The sequence below is a fragment of the Juglans regia genome, chromosome 13, assembly GCF_001411555.2.
Source record: "Juglans regia cultivar Chandler chromosome 13, Walnut 2.0, whole genome shotgun sequence".
NCBI lineage: Eukaryota > Viridiplantae > Streptophyta > Magnoliopsida > Fagales > Juglandaceae > Juglans > Juglans regia.
In genome coordinates this window covers 4,422,470-4,440,288 of record NC_049913.1, presented here as the reverse complement: position 1 = coordinate 4,440,288, position 17,819 = coordinate 4,422,470, and the positions used below count along the sequence as shown (strand labels likewise).

General features: G+C 36.4%; 3 protein-coding genes across 8 annotated transcripts; 1 reads left to right on the top strand and 2 right to left on the bottom strand.

Annotated features, from left to right (window-relative positions):
- Positions 1–3,786: 3,786 nt before the first annotated feature.
- Positions 3,787–8,962, bottom strand: LOC109002343 (polyadenylate-binding protein RBP47-like). Of its 2 annotated transcripts, none has more exons than XM_018980038.2 (6): positions 8,359–8,962; positions 6,975–7,455; positions 5,304–5,386; positions 5,099–5,229; positions 4,775–4,871; positions 3,787–4,557 (listed from the first exon to the last, which is right to left on the bottom strand). In XM_018980038.2, the coding sequence occupies exons 1-6, from the start codon at positions 8,767–8,769 to the stop codon at positions 4,423–4,425; spliced, it is 1,338 nt and encodes a 445-aa protein (XP_018835583.1). In that variant the 5' UTR covers positions 8,770–8,962; the 3' UTR covers positions 3,787–4,422. The 2 variants fall into 2 exon arrangements, with proteins under 2 accessions (XP_018835583.1, XP_018835584.1); XM_018980039.2 differs by having other exon boundaries at positions 5,304–5,371; positions 8,359–8,932.
- Positions 8,963–10,084: 1,122 nt separating this feature from the next.
- On the bottom strand, positions 10,085–14,163 carry LOC109002344 (nodulation protein H-like). Of its 5 annotated transcripts, none has more exons than XM_018980040.2 (6): positions 13,854–14,163; positions 12,987–13,222; positions 12,645–12,903; positions 11,096–11,275; positions 10,789–10,944; positions 10,085–10,667 (listed from the first exon to the last, which is right to left on the bottom strand). In XM_018980040.2, exons 1-6 carry the CDS (start codon positions 13,881–13,883, stop codon positions 10,440–10,442), a joined length of 1,089 nt encoding a protein of 362 aa, XP_018835585.1. In that variant the 5' UTR covers positions 13,884–14,163; the 3' UTR covers positions 10,085–10,439. The 5 variants fall into 5 exon arrangements, with proteins under 5 accessions (XP_018835585.1, XP_018835589.1, XP_018835586.1 ...); XM_018980044.2 differs by having other exon boundaries at positions 10,085–10,583; XM_018980041.2 differs by having other exon boundaries at positions 10,085–10,613; positions 13,854–14,102.
- A 1,855-nt stretch (positions 14,164–16,018) lies between these two features.
- Positions 16,019–17,402, top strand: LOC109002346 (probable carboxylesterase 5). Its single transcript, XM_018980047.2, has one exon. It carries the CDS (start codon positions 16,273–16,275, stop codon positions 17,182–17,184), a length of 912 nt encoding a protein of 303 aa, XP_018835592.1. The 5' UTR covers positions 16,019–16,272; the 3' UTR covers positions 17,185–17,402.
- Positions 17,403–17,819: the final 417 nt, after the last annotated feature.

Below are 17,819 nucleotides of genomic sequence, written 5' to 3'. Positions count from 1 at the left end.
CTGACAATAGGCATGAAGATACTTAACAGGGAACGCTTCTGAATAAAGTGAATCAGGGAGCCACATCGCATTAAAAGATTCTAATTAAATGAACAATGGAAAGGACATGGGCCCCTCAAAGTCAGGAATGGGTTGTCCCCACCAAAAATCTAATATAAGAGTCAATCCCCAGGTACGAAAAATTCTCTCTAACCCTCTAAGCTTAGGCACCAACTACTAAGGAGATAAACTGATTTTGGCATCGGAGACTCCCGGCCACTACCAAGGCCCCTCATTCTCTGTGTTTACTTAAGTATACAGGCCAAAGTCCAGAAATCCAAATTACTGGAACCCGGCCCAAAGGCATACGAAAGACAACGTTAACATACCATATAATTAAGAAGAATGATCTTTCAATTCATCAAATTGAATACAATGGATTTTTTTTTAATAATAAAAGAAAATCCATTTAAACTAACGTGTGACTAGATTATAATTCTAAAACTTCTAGTCATGTCCCAATTGCATGCACGTACGTAGCAGCTTAATTAGATTAAATCACTTGGTTACAATATATATTATCTTTTGAGGAATTTGGTTAGAGAATTGCAACCGCTCATGAAGACCAACTTAAATTCAAATTCAACGTAAACTCATGGAGAGTAAAATTAGATTCAAATTCACAGCCTCGATCTCTTCAATGAAACTTATAATTAAGCTCGATCTCACAACCAATTCAATAGTACCATATATAGGCAATTGCTCATAATTTACTTGTAGCAGAAGCCGGGTGCGCAAAATTATAAGAATAATATTAGTATGTCTTTTTATTTTGTTCTTTTATTTTGATCTCTTATTTTGATCTCTTATTTTGATCTTTTTGTATTTTTTTAATTTATTTTTTACTTACTGATTAATGAAGTAATTATTAATGTACTGATATTTTTTATTTTTTAAAAATTTTAAAAATATAAAAATAAAAAATAAAAAGGATAAATTTTACCTAGCTGCCTATCATCACTCAAATTATAATATCTATAATTAAATAGATGTCAACTGTTCTGGTGGTTGATCCATTTAAGCACAAACAGATGAGTTAATTAATTGTCTGTCTGGCAATTAATCTGATGGCACGTCTCAAGAGTAACTTAAATTAGATGTGGGATGGGGTTTATGATTCATCGTTGAAAGAGACGTTAAGACAGGATTTACTGCGGCTAAAAATGCATGCATACATCAGACGGTAACTTGGAGAACGAGGTTTAATTCGTAGCGGCTAGATCGAATGCTGGCTCCTTTTTTTTTTTTTTTTTCAGCAAATAAGATATTTATAGATAACGGTTACAAGATACAAAGTTTAAGATGTGAGTCTCCTATAATCTTCTCAAAATTAATATATTACAATACAAAAAATAAAAACAAAAGACGAGTTTCGGAGTCAAATAAAAAGCGGGTTTTAGAGCCAAATAAATAGCTCCCACCCAGTTCTCACAAGGGAATACCGTTTGGTGACAGTTCTTAAATAGAAGCCGCAGTAAATGGTTGTATGCTACAATATATTGATCTGGACTAGCTGGAAGAAACTTCATCTACTTTCACTCGATCCTTGGTTAGAGAAAGCAGGAACATAGGAAAATAACTAGAAACTGAGACAAATCACTGGCGAGGGGCCACCATTGTCTGTGGCGGCACATGCAGTACACGCACCACACTTGGAGAGGAGTGGAAGGTCGGGTTCCGAAGACTCGACGCCATTGATCCCGACGATGCCGCACGTGGTGGTAGGAAACTTCCCCCACGCACGGCATAAGCCGCACGTGAGGCTTACACACCACTCGTATAGACAGATTTCTTCTACAGTCTTGAAAATCGGTGCCTGGGAAGGCTAATTGCAGGGGGTGTGTTGGACTTTGCTCACCGGAAAGCAATAGATTAACTAGTTTTAGTGCTCACAGGTAAAAGCGAACTAGAAACAAGAAAAAAAAAACAAACCTAAGCATAAACTAAGGCTGGCGAGGGAGGGAGGTGGGTGGAGCCGAAGCTCCAACCCCTCTCCCCTCAACGAACGGATTGAAGTCCTGGAAGTGACAATGAGTTTTGCGGGAAAGAGAGAAAACAGAGCTCGAGTCTTGTTCAGACGAGAGAGAATGTCTGCTTGGTTGGTTATTATTTGTGTCATACGCCATTTCCTGTTGTCTTCTATATATGTATTACTACACCCAAGATCAAAAGTTGTACATGTTGATTTTATCTGCCTTCTATGTATTTGGATAGATCGTCTTAAATCACTCTTTTTTTTTTAATAATTTGAATTAAATGAAAGTTTCACGGGTCCATATTTTATAATTTAAAGATATAATATATCAATTTTAATAATTTTGAGTGTCGAAATATATATAATAATTTTAAGAGTTTACTCATCATCCTCACGCATAACACATCATATTTTTAATTTTATTTTATTTATTTTTATTTTTAAATTAATTGAATTGTTCTACTCATCATCCAGATATCATATATTTGGTAAAAAAAAATTAAAAGAAAATAGTGTGAATAATAAATAAAATTTTTCTAATTTTAAAGAAAATATATTATGATTTTAATAGTGTGTAGCTTCGATTATGGTACGAGGGACGAATAAAGGCAGTTGAATTCTAGAGTTAAATGCAGTATATTTAATAAAATTTTTATAAAAATGAATTTATAAATTAATATAATAAGTGACTAAAAAACTTGTCGTATTTTTGCGAGACTGGGACAGCGAGAATGGACCGGTAAGCGTCAAGTCGTCAAATACGAACAGGAAGCTTGGTTAGTAGCTTAGATGCTTGGCTCCGGGTAGGCCGTAGTTGCAATAAAATTAGTGCTTTTTTGGGTACAATTATTGGATATTTACGTCTGACTTGGGTCTTGGAGTATTATTGCTCCACTTTTCAGTAAAATATTCAAAAGCAAAGAAGACCCACTTCCATGTGAACGTAACGTGACTAACGTCTTGAAAACTTCACAACAATTAGTAGTTCTTATCTCTCTCTTCTTTATTCATATTTATTGATTTAATATATTTTTAAAAGCTTATATATGAATCACTTAAATGGAAGTCATTTACTCATTTATTTTCATAACTCTTATCAATTTATATCATTTCATTTAATCATTACAATTTTTTTAAATTTTTACACTAAATAAAATAAACAATTTAACCTTTCAAATTCTAAAATAAAAATAATATTAAAAAATATATTCTAACAATATTTTATTCAATTTTTAATTTTAATCTCAATTCAACTCATCTGCAAAAACAGACGAGACTCTTACCATTTAATTAGTATAATTGGAGATAATAAAATCTAAGATCAAGAAGAACATTTTTCCTTTGTAACTTGATAGCAGTGAGGGAGATGAAGGCACATAATATCTTAACTACAAATGATATCTTGTTCTTAACTACAAATGATGCCTTATTTTTTAAGAAGTGTTATAGCTATAAAAAAAATAAACTCACAAATTGGCATGACTTCATATCAAGAAGAACATCACGTCATTCTATTGATTTACTTTGTAAAATCTCTTTAGCTAAAACATTATTGGATATATATCATAATAGACTCGAGGTTTACTTTGTGATTTGGTCACGGGGGTTTTACTCAAAATGAAACTTGTACCAAACCAAGCCATGCTGGAAAAGGCAAAGAACGAAGGAAAAACCAGAAAAAGGGCAAGAGATTGTGGTGGGTAACAAAACAAGTATATGACCTAATGAATCCAATAAATGAAGGCTCTGAGCAATCCAACGACAAATAGATGAGTTCGAAAAAGAATATATATTTTTCCATACACTTGTCACCCCTGCAACACCTAAGATTTGCTCTTTATGCCATAAACAGGCTTACATAGATACATAGATCGCCCAAAAACTAATAGAGAACAGTGCAAGCAATAGAGCCTACTCAAAAAAACAAGACAGGAAATGGTTCCATCTGTTGGGCGGCCGCGGCAGGGGGAGGGGGGGCACGGCTACATCTATTGCCTCTAAACCACCAATATTCAGTTCAAAAAATCCTCACCTTTACGTGTCCTAGTCTGCTCGCTCAAGCCTATATATCAAAGCTTGATAACTCTAATAACAATGATTTTAAAAGACATATGAGCCACTAGAAGTTCAAAAGTATTCTGCATTTGTCTCCGTGTGTTTGATTTTGAACTATCCCTAAACCCCCCAAAAAAATATTTCATCCATCAAGACCTTCCACTAAGACCCAAAGTTGCAAATAAGTAAGTATTATACAATCTTAAAACAAGAGCAATATATCAAAATTTAATCCAGCCACAAAAGTGCAGCTAAAGCCATCCTACTTCAATCATGTCTTTGATAACTAAATTAACAAAGCCACTCCTGTAAATTCAGAATCCCTGCTTTTGATAATGGTAGCTATACCCACATCATGAAGCTCCGTGAACTGCGGCTGTAGCATACATGCCTAGACCCTGATTCTGTGGTACAGCATATCCATACCCACCATAGCCTTGCCCTCTGTTATGACTTCCATTCCACTGGTTACTAGAATCTGCTCTCCACTGCAAAGTCCCATGTAATTAAGAAATCATGAATAGACTGGTCAGACAAGATATTGGTAGTTTCATCCATTGACAAGTCATTCCAAACAAGCTTATTCCGATGCTAGAAAATAAGAGAAACTAAATAAAGAGATTTTGAGAGAGACTTTGGGGAGAGGGAGAGGGGGGGTTGGGTTGTGTTGGCGGGGGTTTCTGAATCAGCTAATTCTGATCTTACCTGCTTGCCTGCTGGACTGCGGCCCCAAGAAAGACGAACTGTTTGCTTGCCAATGACTGTCCCACTCAAACTTTCCATTGCATCCTCGGCATTCTTTCTATGACCAAAGAAAACAGACAGGAATCATTACATGGCCACACTAGTGAAAAATTAAATATAATGGTGATGTTGCCATCTACATTCTAACCCTTCATGAACTTCACCATCGCCCATGTTCTCATGCTTAAATTTGTATAACTTTTACACCTTAGTACATTCACAGAAGGAAGAACATAACATTTAAAAAAATAACTCAGATAGTTTATGTAACACTGGAAAGAGCACCTGTTAGCAAATTGCACAAATCCACATCCTTTTCCAACAGGAATTTTCACAGAGACAATCTCGCCGAATTGGGAAAATGGCTGTCTAAGATCTTCATCACTGACATCAGAGTCTAGCCCTCCAACAAATATCTACAATAAACCATGAATTAATGATATAAAAAGAGTCCCGATACTTCACAAGTAAGGGTCTGAAAAAGACTCACAGTAGTGTTATTTGACTCGCCGTCAGATTGGGAACCTTGGGTGACAGCACCATTTGATGCATGCCCACCTGCCAGCACCAAAGCTATTTAAAGAATAGAATTAGAATTTCAAACCAAAGTGCAATTTGAGAGGTTAAGATATTAAGAGCTCTGCATTTATCTAAATGAGTATATTATAGCTAGCTAAATCCGCAGCTACAATGTCGAGCAAAAATATAACAAAAAGACATTGATGGAAAGACCCATTGATATACACAAGCTTTGGGGGGGAGAGAGAGAGAGAGAGAGAGCGAGAGCAGTAGCTGCGACATATAGTAATAAACATGAAAATATTACTACTTAGGATTCCGGATAAGAAGCATGAAATAATAATCTTGACCAGCTTTGCAAGACCATTTTTATTCGTACATTATTCATCCCCCTTACTCCAAGAATATGTGGCAATCAACATGTTTAGTAGAAGAGAATTGCTAGATCCACAAAAGAATCTTACAAAAGTATACTCACAAACTAGCGTGTCTTGATGTGAAACGTCAAATCTACTTTACAATAAAGAGAATTTTATAATCTGACATATCGCATCAAGCCATGTTAGTTTGTGAGTTTACTTTTGTGAAATTTCTTTGTGAATGAATAATTTCTCTTAGTAGAAAAAGAGTTTCTTCTTACAATTACTTTATAAGGGAAAAAAAGATATAGTACTAGTGGTAGATGTTAGAACAGCGACAGCCAATTCTTTTAGGAATGGTTATTTGTTAGCATACATGACGCAATTCCATAAGAATAATAGACTACAAACGGAAAACAAATATTTGACTTTAAAAAGATTCGGAAGACTAGGAAGGCATTCAAACTCAAAGTTAGACTAGTGTACATGAATACCAAAAGATGAACTCAACGACATTTTGAGACCCTCTCACAAGTGATTGGAAAAGCATTGCAAATAAACAATCAGAGCCACAAAAATTACATCAACAAATTTCCAACCATTTGGTAGGAGGCCCACTTCCATTAGTTTGGAAGAGTGATTCATGTAGCTGATGCTAATCAGGTACCAAGGCTCAGTTGGGTGAGTGAACTGAGTTGTGGAGTGGTACCAAGAGCAGGTAAGGAAATGAAGGTAAGCTGGCGGCAACCAAGTCTACATAAAATATTAACAAGGATCATTATGATAAGAACAGAAAGAGCAAGCTCACTCGGAACCATTGTGCTTGCCTCGAGTTACAGAGCAACAACAAGCATTTATGGAACAGAAGACCGAAGCATGTAATTTCCACAAGAAAATACAAAACGTTTAGGAATGAAGGGTATACTTAATATCAAGAGCAGATTGAGTAAGGCAACACAAATAACATTTCTCCCCTCTATTTCTCCTGTCTTATCTTTTTCTTTGGCAGGGGGGAATCGCATTATTTTCACAATTATGCAAACAATCACCTCAAATACAACCTACTGAAACAGAAGATTGACTTTGTTTGTCAAATACACCAAGATAATTCCATGGGTTGACTGTTGACCGTAAAATGACTAGATGAAGCAGAATGTAATAAAATATACCAATAAGAAATATCGAAGCAACAGACAACCAAAATTGATTTCTGAATTGGACATAAAATGTTAAAGAGTTTAAATTCTACAGGCATCAGTAACAGATGAGAGGTCTAAAGTTACCTTGGGAAGAATACTGCTGTTGATATCCAGATGATTTCTTGGGGGTTGCAACACCTAAGCGCATGGGTCTACTGGAACAATACATGCCATTCATTTCAGTAATAGCCCTTGACCTCTCACTTTCATCACCAAACCTAACAAATCCATAACCTTTTGATCGACCTGTATTTGAATCAATAACCACCTTTGCTCCTTTAACAGATGGATATCTACTAGCAAAGGTTTCCTGCAACATGGCATCAGTTACATCTGCTGCCAAATCCCCCACAAATATGGACAGATCAGAACCAACATCTGATCGTTTATCACCCGCACTAAAGGTTGCCCAATTTAGACGGAAGGGCTGCTCTGTATTTGGCATCACAGCACCATTATAGCTCTGCAAAACTTTCTCGGCGGTTGAATGAGAATAGAACTCAACAAAACCATATCCCTCTGATTGGCCAGTCTGCTTATTGCGTATAACCTTTACTGAGAATACCTGCAGATTTTATGGTGCCAAAAGTCAGAAAGCAAGTCCATGATTAAGAGTTAGGGAAATTCCTCTTGTGGAAATGAGAGAGAGAGAGAGAGAGAGAGAGAGAGAGAGAGAGAGAGAGAGAGAGAGAGAGAGGAGTGTGTGTGCACAAGCATGCGCAATTAATTGCAAATCATACTCAAATGAAATCATAATCTATCAGTTTGTAAGCAAGCCTATCAAGAAAAATACAAGTTGGAGGCTCAATTCTAAAATTAATTGTGCATATACCAAGATGAATGGAATGACATCAGTTGCAAGAAATCACTAAGAACTAAAATCCAAATTCATTCTAAGTCGCCATGAACAAGATGATGTCCATAAATCAATACATTCTCACAAAACCATCAAAGTCAATGTAGAATGCAGATCATGTTTAAAATCTAGGAACTTTCTTCAATAACTGAAAATGGAAAAGCCAACAGGTCTTCGAACTTCCAGCCCTCTCTCTGCATTGGTAAACTTTGCAGGTGCAATTCCAAATATCCATAGTGTAATATACAAGCATAATAATAGTGAGGGAATGGGACTGTGGAAAATATTTTGCGTACACGTCGCAATCTTTCACCTTAATTTTATTTGAATCTGGTCGCAATATTATAATATGATCTGATCTTATGTAATTACAAAATTTGCTACCTTGAGTTTCACATAAACCCCTAAGGGGCTCATTGAACACCCCTCTCCCCCGTCCACTTCAGAACAAAAAGGTAATCACCTCCATCATTATACACAGATTCTTCAAAAAAACTCATACATATAAAGTCGGAAAATATTATGATATAGATACATACATACATATATATATAATATACGTATATATACATAGAGAGAGAGAGAGAGAGAGAGAGAGAGATTAGTGCAGACCTCGCCAGTGTGAGCAAAGCAGTTGTGGAGGTAAGACTCGTCCATCCAATGGTGGAGGTCACCGATCCAGATCGTCTTGACCTCGTCGGCGGACCCCAGCTGCTGCTGTTGCTGTTGCTGTTGCTGATGCTTCTGATGCTGTATTTGAGCTTGCGGCTGGTGTTGCTGCTGATAATGATGAGGATGAGGTTGATGATGAGGATGAGCGTAGGGCATGTAATTGTACATCATCATCTGCTGCTGCTGCTGCTGCATCAGGGCCATAGCCGCTGCCGGGTATTGCATGGCCATCCATTGCTGCTGCTGCTGCGATTGCATCCACTGCTGTTGATGCTGCTGTTGCGGCTGCGTCTGCGGCTGCGGCTGCTGCTGCTGCGTGGTCATATCACCGCCGTTGGTTGCCTGCGCCATGCTCTCTGGTCTGGAACAGTTCCTCTCTCCCTCTTTTTCTCTCTCTTAGGGTTCCGGACGCGTGTGTGTACCAGAGAGAGGCGGAGGGAGGGACCTGGTACGAGAGAGAGCAAAAGAGCAGAGAGAGGAAGAGGAAAATGAAATTGTATTGGGTTTAAAAGGAGGCGGCGGATCTGGCCTCTCCCCTCTTTGTGCTGTACAGTAGAGTAAGACCCTCGGTTACACCGTCAGCAACACGGGTTGCCATTCGTGACGTGTGGGACCCTTTTTTGCTGAGGTCCACCGCCGTAATGGACGGTGTAGATGCAATCATCATGCCACTGCCGTCCACCGTGGACCTTTTTTATATTCAAGTTTCAACGTTCTTTTTAGATCGGTAAAATGATAGGGTTCAGTCCCCAGGGGCCGAGACACCCGCTTCTTGTCAATCGGAGCGATTATATACATTTATCACCCAAATAATTTGAGAATAATAAGCTATTCCTTTTAAAATTTTAATATATAGTTAAATGTCGATAAAATGCAGAATATAATAATTATTAAATTTTAGTTGATTTTGACGTGCGCAATATCATAAACTTTTACTTTTTTTTTGGTCCGGTGCTACCGTGCTTAGCAATTCGTGATCAGTATTATGCACGTTTTATATATATCATATAACTATTAAAAAAAATGTTATTTATACTTATAACTTTACTTCAGTACTAATATGTTAGCTATTAAAAATGATAAAATTTTAAAATTAAAATTAAAAAATTACTGATAAATTGAGACTAATACTCGGTATATATAATATCGTATATAAAACTATGCGTATGTGTATCACTATTCAACCACGAGAAATATTGTTTTATGGGTTTAACAATTTTTTTTTTTATTTATAATGGTTTAGGACGTTAGTTTTGTACAAGCTATTTAAAAAATAATGATTCTACATTAAAAAATTATGGGCTCGTGATCGATGTGGTCCGTCCGGTCAAAATATGGCTTTTTGGACTGTGCATGTCGTCGCGTTTACCAGTCAAACATGATACAGAAAATTGCTCATGTAACCAAATTACAACGTGATTAGTAATGCAACGAGATTTTTAGCTGATTAGATGTTATATATATATAAGAGGATTTCGAACTCTATACCTCCATTTTATCTGTTAGATGTTCTAAATTATACATATATATTTGCTTTGCCTTCAAACATGGTTTTAATTTCAACCAACTCCGCTGTAAATAACCATAATGGCTCGCATTGCTGACCCCAAAAAAATAAGGAAACAAATTATCACTTGCAACCAAACTATATGCAACTTTTCTCAACTATCTAAACGAATGCAAAAATTAGATTGCTCCTTAAATTGCAGTCTCTGATCTTTCAAATTTACACAAACATTTACGTCTAAAGGACCCAAAATTTTCATCAGCGAAGCAGGCATTTTTCTTCCATGATTAGCTCAAATACAACTCTGTTTATCCAAAAAGGGAGGGGGGGAAAAAGAATCAAAAGAATATTAGTTGAAATCAGAAACACAAAGAAGTTGAAAGCAAAATGCAAATGACCCGGCCAAAATTTCAACAGGTCGGTGTCCTGTTGGCTCCTGCGGCTAAAAAAAATGGAAGGGTGAAAACAAAAAGGGTTAAAGATCGTAGCATGGAATATATACATCATCCCTGCATTACTTTCGATAATCTGAATGTAGGAAATTTTCGTAATGAGTTCCCTTGAGTGTCTTTTGGACATCATCCCAATTCTTAATCTGACTAGATAGGGAACCTTTGTGTATCTTCACCTGACGACTCTTTAATTCTCTAAGTGGAACCTTCAAGAAATGTTGAACATCTATTAACTTCTGCAGACATGTAAAAATACCCATCTTTAGAGGGTCTACTCTCTCTCTTTTTTCCTAATTTGGGTGGGGGAGAAATTTTTCAAACATTGAACCTGATGTTAGAGGTTTAAGTAGTATTTGATAATGCACATGCTATAAAAAACAGTTAGGGGAAAGCTTTGGCAGTGGGACTTACAGTGTGATTCTTGACTACGTCCTCATAGTATAGAATGATGTGCCGGGTGCTCTTAAAATACTCCAACGCTTTGGCCGTTGTTTCTTCTACTTGCTTCAAATTGGGTATCAGCAATGTTGCATTGATTATAGGCTTGTAGTTTGCAAGTATTTCTGCCTGAAACCATTTCTCTTAATAAGTTGAAGAATCTTACATATAAAAACCACAAAAGTCTTCTTTCAAGGGGCGAAAATTAAGTTGAAAACCTTGTGCACGCACGTGTTTGTGTGTGTGTGTGTGTGTGTCAGAGAGAGAGAGAGAGAGCAACCTCATGGGGTGAATGCACATGAGACTTGTGGGTTCCATTTAATAGCTTCACATCTCGGTCATACGAATTTGCCAGAACCGATATCATTCTACGCAAAAGATTCCTTCGGAAGAGAAATATAACTGAAACTCCCCGAGTATTGAAGTACTCTACAATGTCTGCATGATGCTGCATCAGACCCTGCAATAATATACCAAAATACAGAATTTATGGTAAAACAGAGCAGAATGGCATGAATACAACAGTTTCGTGAGTTTAATTAACTACAAGATGCCAACCAGACCAAATGTAAGTAGCAAAGTACACAGAAACCTCATCCTGTACAGTGCACACAAACACACACCTCAGAAGAAAAGCACACATATATGGGAACTTATTCTTAAATTATAATTCTGAATTAGCTCTTAGACCCAAATACCAAGCCCCCACAAGTCCTGGAGGATCACTTCCTTGTTGCTAAAGGCTTTCATTCCCTCATACCAGTCAAGAGCTAATCCAATTGACAAAATTTCTTCTTTTTTTAGTAAGCTACATTCACCTTTTGAGTTTTGAACCCATAAACTTACCTTCACCCTCTACTTACAAGGAAATGAAATGCCATTCGAGCTAAAGCTCATTGGCTTAAATTCAAAATTCAGTCCTCTTTTCTCCTCCTACTCACCAGAAGCTAAGGAAAGAAGGAATACTCAAAAAGAAAAGAAGTGATTTTTATTTGGCATTTGGAGGAAGTTGTGAGGGGGAAAAAAGCGTAAATGGAATGCATTCCGACTTTTCAGAAAAAGGTTATTGTGTGACAGAAAAACAAAAGGTGCAATTATATTTAAATCTTTTGGGCATCAACAACACTAACCACCAGCTCTTGTTTTAAGTACTTCATGATGAGTCAAATATTCACCATCACTAAAGGACGCACCTATGCTGTTTATTCACCGAACTTATATTCGCGGGAAGGGATAAGGAGTCGAAACTTGGGCCAACAGAAATCCCATGAAAAAAGTAACTATGAAAGACCCATTTTATCACTCATCAGAGAAAGTTTTACACTCTGAGACAACACATCCTGAGCTGAAAATGCATTTGAAGTGAAGGAGCTGCAGCCATGGTAGAATCTTTTGTTGAGTTGGTTAGGATGCAGGAACTAGGGCTCGTGGTTTAAAGAAACAGAAATATCCGTGCTTAAAATGGGTTTATAGATATCAATTCCTTGTCATCATTATGAAATTTGAATTTGAAGATCGTTGATCACATCATTGTCCATGAGTTACTAATCATGCACAGAAACAACAGAACTACCTTCTATTAAAGAGTAGGGACATTACAGAGGAGGACGAATCCATTTTGTTGTGGTTATTCCAATACTAAAGCTCAGAGTAAAATTAAGCCAAAAACTTGCAATACAATGAAAAAGAAGATGGGTATCTAATAAGACATAAGCATCTGTTCTACAGAAATAAATGTACATACAAAGATGCTTGCTATGGCTCCTCCCAAAAAAAATCAAATTTAATTTGCATAAGTCTAAAATAGAATTTAATTAGATGGCACTCACCTGATTAAGCATCCACTTTAAGCCAACTGCAGCTGTACACTCATTCTTTGAGGCACTACTGAGCCAGTCAAGACGGTAAATTTTATCCAAAGTCTCAACGATAGTTGAAGTATTGCTTCTCCTAACTTTAACAGAGAAAATCTCCCCATTGGAGCTTATGTTAGTATGATTGTTTAACAATGTCTCAAACCAACCACTCCCGGATCTCTGCATCGACAAAATGGCGAAATAGCGCACTGGATTACATGCACATTCAGCCCTAATTAGGCACCAGAAAAATAAATTGATATCAGTGAAATGTAACGAAAGCCCAAATTCAAAATTAAAACAGCTAGCAATTACCTGCTATAAGTTTTAGGTTTAGGGTAGTGAACGTAAGGAATTTCCCAGGGCTCAATTTGAGGTTCTGGGCACGGCTTTTGGATCACTTGAACATTTAGATATCCGGCCTTGCTGTGTGTGCTAATTTGCTTTAGACAAATAGAGCATATATAGACGCCACACACCATTGCAAAGACCAAGACGATCATCCTCAGCACCAATGGAGATTTCTTGGGTACCTTTATGACAAAAATATCCTGTATTTATGAAGCAACTAATGTCAAAAAGCTTATCCACGGACCGAAAGAAAAAGGTACGACAATCGACTAAATTGGATCAACAAAAGCCTGAACTAGACGACCCCGCCAGATTGAGCTGCACAGATGTTAGATCATCACAAGAAAATATGATATGTGACGCTAAACGAATTACGCCTAAAATCAACTATCCAGCACGATTGAGCTAAAAAAACAATTAATTCTGCACGGAGAAGAAAACATGACAGTAATAAAAGCACACTTCGTTACAGAAAAATTATATACATCAGTGTGATTCAACATTCAGTCAGGCTGCATATAATCTTAAAAAAGGAGGAAAGACTAGGTTTGCTTCAGCTCGAATTCATTGATAACGCAAAGCCAAAAACATAGGAAATAAGACCCAGAAAAACAAAAGTTTGACTATTCAACACGCGGTCAAGGATCAGACAGTTCCCATGTTACACATTTAAAAACTAATCAGAGCACCATGGGTATAACGAGTATACTATAATCTCCAAATTAAGCAAACGAAATCCACATGCAATTCGCAAAAATAAAGAAATAAAAGACAATAATATTATAATGAAAATACTGTAAGACTTTCGAAGAGACGATCGATTTCACGGACCTTGGCGAAGGAACAGAGGTCGTCGGCCATTGTTTTGAAGCTCAAAAAGGAAGCGGAAGAAAAGGCATTTGGGAGCTCCCCGCTTCCTTCCCCTTTACTATTATTCGGCTTTATCTCTCGTTTTAGCCCACAAAAATAAAAATTCGAAAACCGAGAAAAAGGTAAAAAAGAAGAGAGAGAGAGAGAGAGAGGTTTGATGGGTATGAGTTTTCTCTCGTGCAGAGCAGAATGATTAGATGCTTCTGACCGTTGCACGCTCTTTCTCTCTCTGGCTGTTTGTTTTTCTATTTTTTCTCAGATTTCACACAGAGTGAGCGCAATCTAAGCATTGGTATACGGGTCGAACCCACACGAGGAGGAAAAGACAGAAAGAAAGACTCGAATCAGAACATAAAACGGCGTCGTTCTGAGTGTCCCCCTACGTTCCCCCCTCCAAAAACGGCATGGCTTTCACAGGTCATTTTATTTTGTTTAGGAGTTGATTGATTCAAATCAAAAGCTTTAATTATTGGGCCAATAAAAAAAAAAAAAAAGTGGTTTGTTTAGTTAACAACTTAACAACCCCCAACCAAACCATGTTTGCTTGACTTTGTGCTTTTACTTTTCTCTCCAATCTTTGCTTAGAATTCAAACTAGGGTTTTAGTTTATGGATAAACATGAGTATTTTTTAAGGAAAATTTAATTATTTTGTCAGACAAGCTATATACTATTGGATTCGTCCCCATAGAAAAATAAAAAAGAAAAAAAATTATAAAATTTGAAGCCTATAAATGGGCAAATGTCAATGCCCATTTATTCATCATAGACTTTCTTTAATTACCATAAGGGTTTTTGTTTTTGGCCCCAAAAAAAAGAAATTAATTGTTGTTCATATGATTCATAATATCTTAAAGTGGCTAATAGCTACCGTTAGATCTTTAAAAAGTTCTACAAGTATTATAATTAGAAAAATGATACACATACAACATTTATTTTATGAATTTTTACACAATTTTATTTTAAATGAGATGTATTTTTATAAAAATATTTTGAATTTAAAATAGAATCATATAAAAAATTATAAAAAGATTTATACACGTAATATTATTTTTACAATTAAGTTTTCTTTGTAAACTATGTAAAAAGTAGTGTGTAGGTAAAGGAGTGTAAGGTTTTATTTAGATAGTGAGATAAGATGAGATGATTTTAAATAAAAATTGAATAAAATATTATTTTTAAATATTATTATTATTTTAATATTTAAAAAAATTAAATTATTTTTTATATTTTATATCAAAATTTAAAATAATTATAATAATAAGAAGATGTAATCGTTTCTCGACTAATAATTTTAAAAAAAAAAGTTAGAACCGTACGAGCTTAGCAAAAATATTTTCTAGGATTTGGATTATCAGAAAATATATATTGCAGCCTATTATGCGCTGCAGCCGCAACACACTCTACTGATTGAGTGTAAAAAAAAAAAACATAACACGGATATGCTGCGTCAACAGACTGATGCCCAGAATAACTCTTGAATTATTGAGGATGACAACTTTTAAAAATGCAAAGAAAGTCCTATCCCACCTACATCTTTACAAATGCGTATCGGTTCATTGGGCCATTTTAATTTCAGTTCTTCTGCTTGATGAGGAGGGGCAGCTGAACTTGGGCAGTACACACTAGAATAATTCTAGTAGAATTAACCCATATAGCTCTAGATCCATCAACTCGGTAACGCGAGTTTGGGCTGCAACACTTGCTTTTGGCGTTATTCGTTTATACAATTTTTTTCAATTAATTTTATCTTATTTAATTATTATAATTTTTTTAAAATTTATATAAAATAAAATAATAAATAATTTAATTTTTTAAAATTCTAAAAATAATAAATTCTTATTTTATAATAATATTTTAAAAGTTTTGTTTATTTTCGTAACTCTTTTCAACTCATATCATCTCATATAATTATTATAATTTTTTAAAATTTTAATATAAAGTAAAATAAATAATTTAATTATTAAATAAAAATAATATTAAAAAATATTTTATTTAACTTTTAAATTTAAAGTCAATTGATCTCGTCATAAAAAATAAGAATAATTCTACATACAATCATAAATTGTATAAATACTGTATAATTATTTTAAAAAAATAAGATTTATTATTAAAAAATTAATTTTTTATATAAATCTTATATTTTATTTTATTTTTTTAAAAGGAAATCATATAATTTACACTTGCAAATAGGTTCTCTCAACAAAACCAAAGCATAATAGGAAACGTGTCGGTGTGTTGTGTCCGGCCTACTTTCACCAACCTTTCCAGTTTCCATACGACGCGACCTTATTTCACCCACCTTCTCTTAGTTCTAGCTTCAGCATTTCTTTTTATCTCAGCCTACTCCTCTGCCATCTCTCTCGCACTCTCAACTTTGCAATGGCTTCAGGCACCAACGAGATAGCCCATGATTTCCCGCCGTTCTTCAAAGCATACAAAGATGGCCGCATAGAGAGGTACAGCTCCCACGATCACGCCCCCGCCGGCCTAGACCCGAACACCGGCATTCAATGTAAAGACGTGGTGATCTCGCCCGAGACCGGTGTGTCGGCCAGAATCTTCACCCCTAAAATCAACCGCCCAGATCAAAAGTTTCCGCTACTCGTCCACTACCACGGCGGAGGCTTCTGCATCGGATCACCGTTCGATACGATTACTCACAAATTCATCACGTCCTTCATTCTCCAAGCCAACGTGATAGTTGTTTCCGTCGACTACAGGCTAGCCCCAGAGCACCCTCTACCAATCGCATACGATGACTCGTGGGCCGCGCTACAGTGGATCGCTGCGCATTCAAACACGCAAGGACCCGAACCGTGGCTGAACGAGTATGCGGATTTCGGGCGGGTTTTCTTGACGGGTGAGAGTGCAGGAGCCAACATCAGCCACCACGTGGCAGTCCGAGCTGGTGCCGCCGGATTGGCAGGCCTGAAGATCATCGGGGTGCTCATAGTGCACCCGTTCTTTGGAGGCAAAGATCGTGATGACATGTACAAGTTTCTGTCCTCCACAAGTTCCGGGTGTAGTGACGACCCGAAACTGAACCCGGCCGTAGATCCAGATCTATCAAAGATAGGGTGCGCCAAGGTCCTGGTGTGCGTGGCAGAGAAGGACTGGCTGAAAGATAGGGGCGTTACCTACTCGGAGACTTTAAGAAAGAGTGGTTGGGGTGGAGGTGTGGAATTGATAGAAAGCAAAGGAGAGGACCATTGCTTTCACCTGTTCAATGCTGAGAGTGAAGAAGCTGCGCAATTGATGAGAAAGTTCGGTGATTTTGTTGCAGGGAAGTAGTCGTAGTAGTAGGGTGTGTTGGGAAGGAGATGATAAATTGCTAAATGGTAAAGAATAAAAGGTCTTTTTAGTAATTCTGCATGCTATCTACTCATGTTCTGGATTTGTTACTAATTACAGTACTAAAATGGTTTCTTCCTTTCAGTATTATTCCAGCAAATGGCCTGTATTCTTGATCATCATCAAATCTGGCACAAATTTTGCAACATTGTTCATCAGCCATTGTCTAAAGAATTAGTTGAAAGCTCTTTTAATCGAATGATCAGATATAAAAATATAATAACATAATATTTATTAAACATTTATTTATGTTTCAAGTTGTTGGAAAATCTTATAGTAGCACTAATATGAAGTGAAATGAACCTAATTTCCACACCTTTGACTCGTTGCAATCAAATTAGACGAAGTGGCTTCTTCGGAATTTTTTGTACGAAATTTTTTTTCGCTCATCAATCTATTTATTATTTTGCACATTATAAAAAATATCTCCATATCTTTAAAAAAAAAAAAATAACTGATTTTTTAATGATGGCCATAAAGTGCCCATGTGGAGGAGGGTTTATGACCATTGAATCTTGATCCGAAGAACTGGGTCCACCTAATTAATGATATTGAGGCCACTGGTCCACAAATCC

Bases quoted from the DNA above. Each gene is read 5' to 3' on its own strand.
- LOC109002343 (XM_018980038.2), bottom strand. From the start codon at position 8,769: ATGGCGCAGGCAACCAACGGCGGTGATATGACCACGCAGCAGCAGCAG. The intron at 5,387-6,974 runs GTAACTTTAGAC...TTCTTTAAATAG, and splicing joins ACAGCAGTATTCTTCCCAAG to CTTTGGTGCTGGCAGGTGGG. The intron at 4,872-5,098 runs GTGCTCTTTCCA...CTTTGGTCATAG, and splicing joins TTTGTGCAATTTGCTAACAG to AAAGAATGCCGAGGATGCAA.
- LOC109002344 (XM_018980040.2), bottom strand. From the start codon at position 13,883: ATGGCCGACGACCTCTGTTCCTTCGCCAAG. The intron at 13,223-13,853 runs GTCCGTGAAATC...TCATAAATACAG, and splicing joins ACCTCTGTTCCTTCGCCAAG to GATATTTTTGTCATAAAGGT. The intron at 10,668-10,788 runs GTAAGTCCCACT...CACCCAAATTAG, and splicing joins ACGTAGTCAAGAATCACACT to GAAAAAAGAGAGAGAGTAGA.
- LOC109002346 (XM_018980047.2), top strand. From the start codon at position 16,273: ATGGCTTCAGGCACCAACGAGATAGCCCATGATTTCCCGCCGTTCTTC.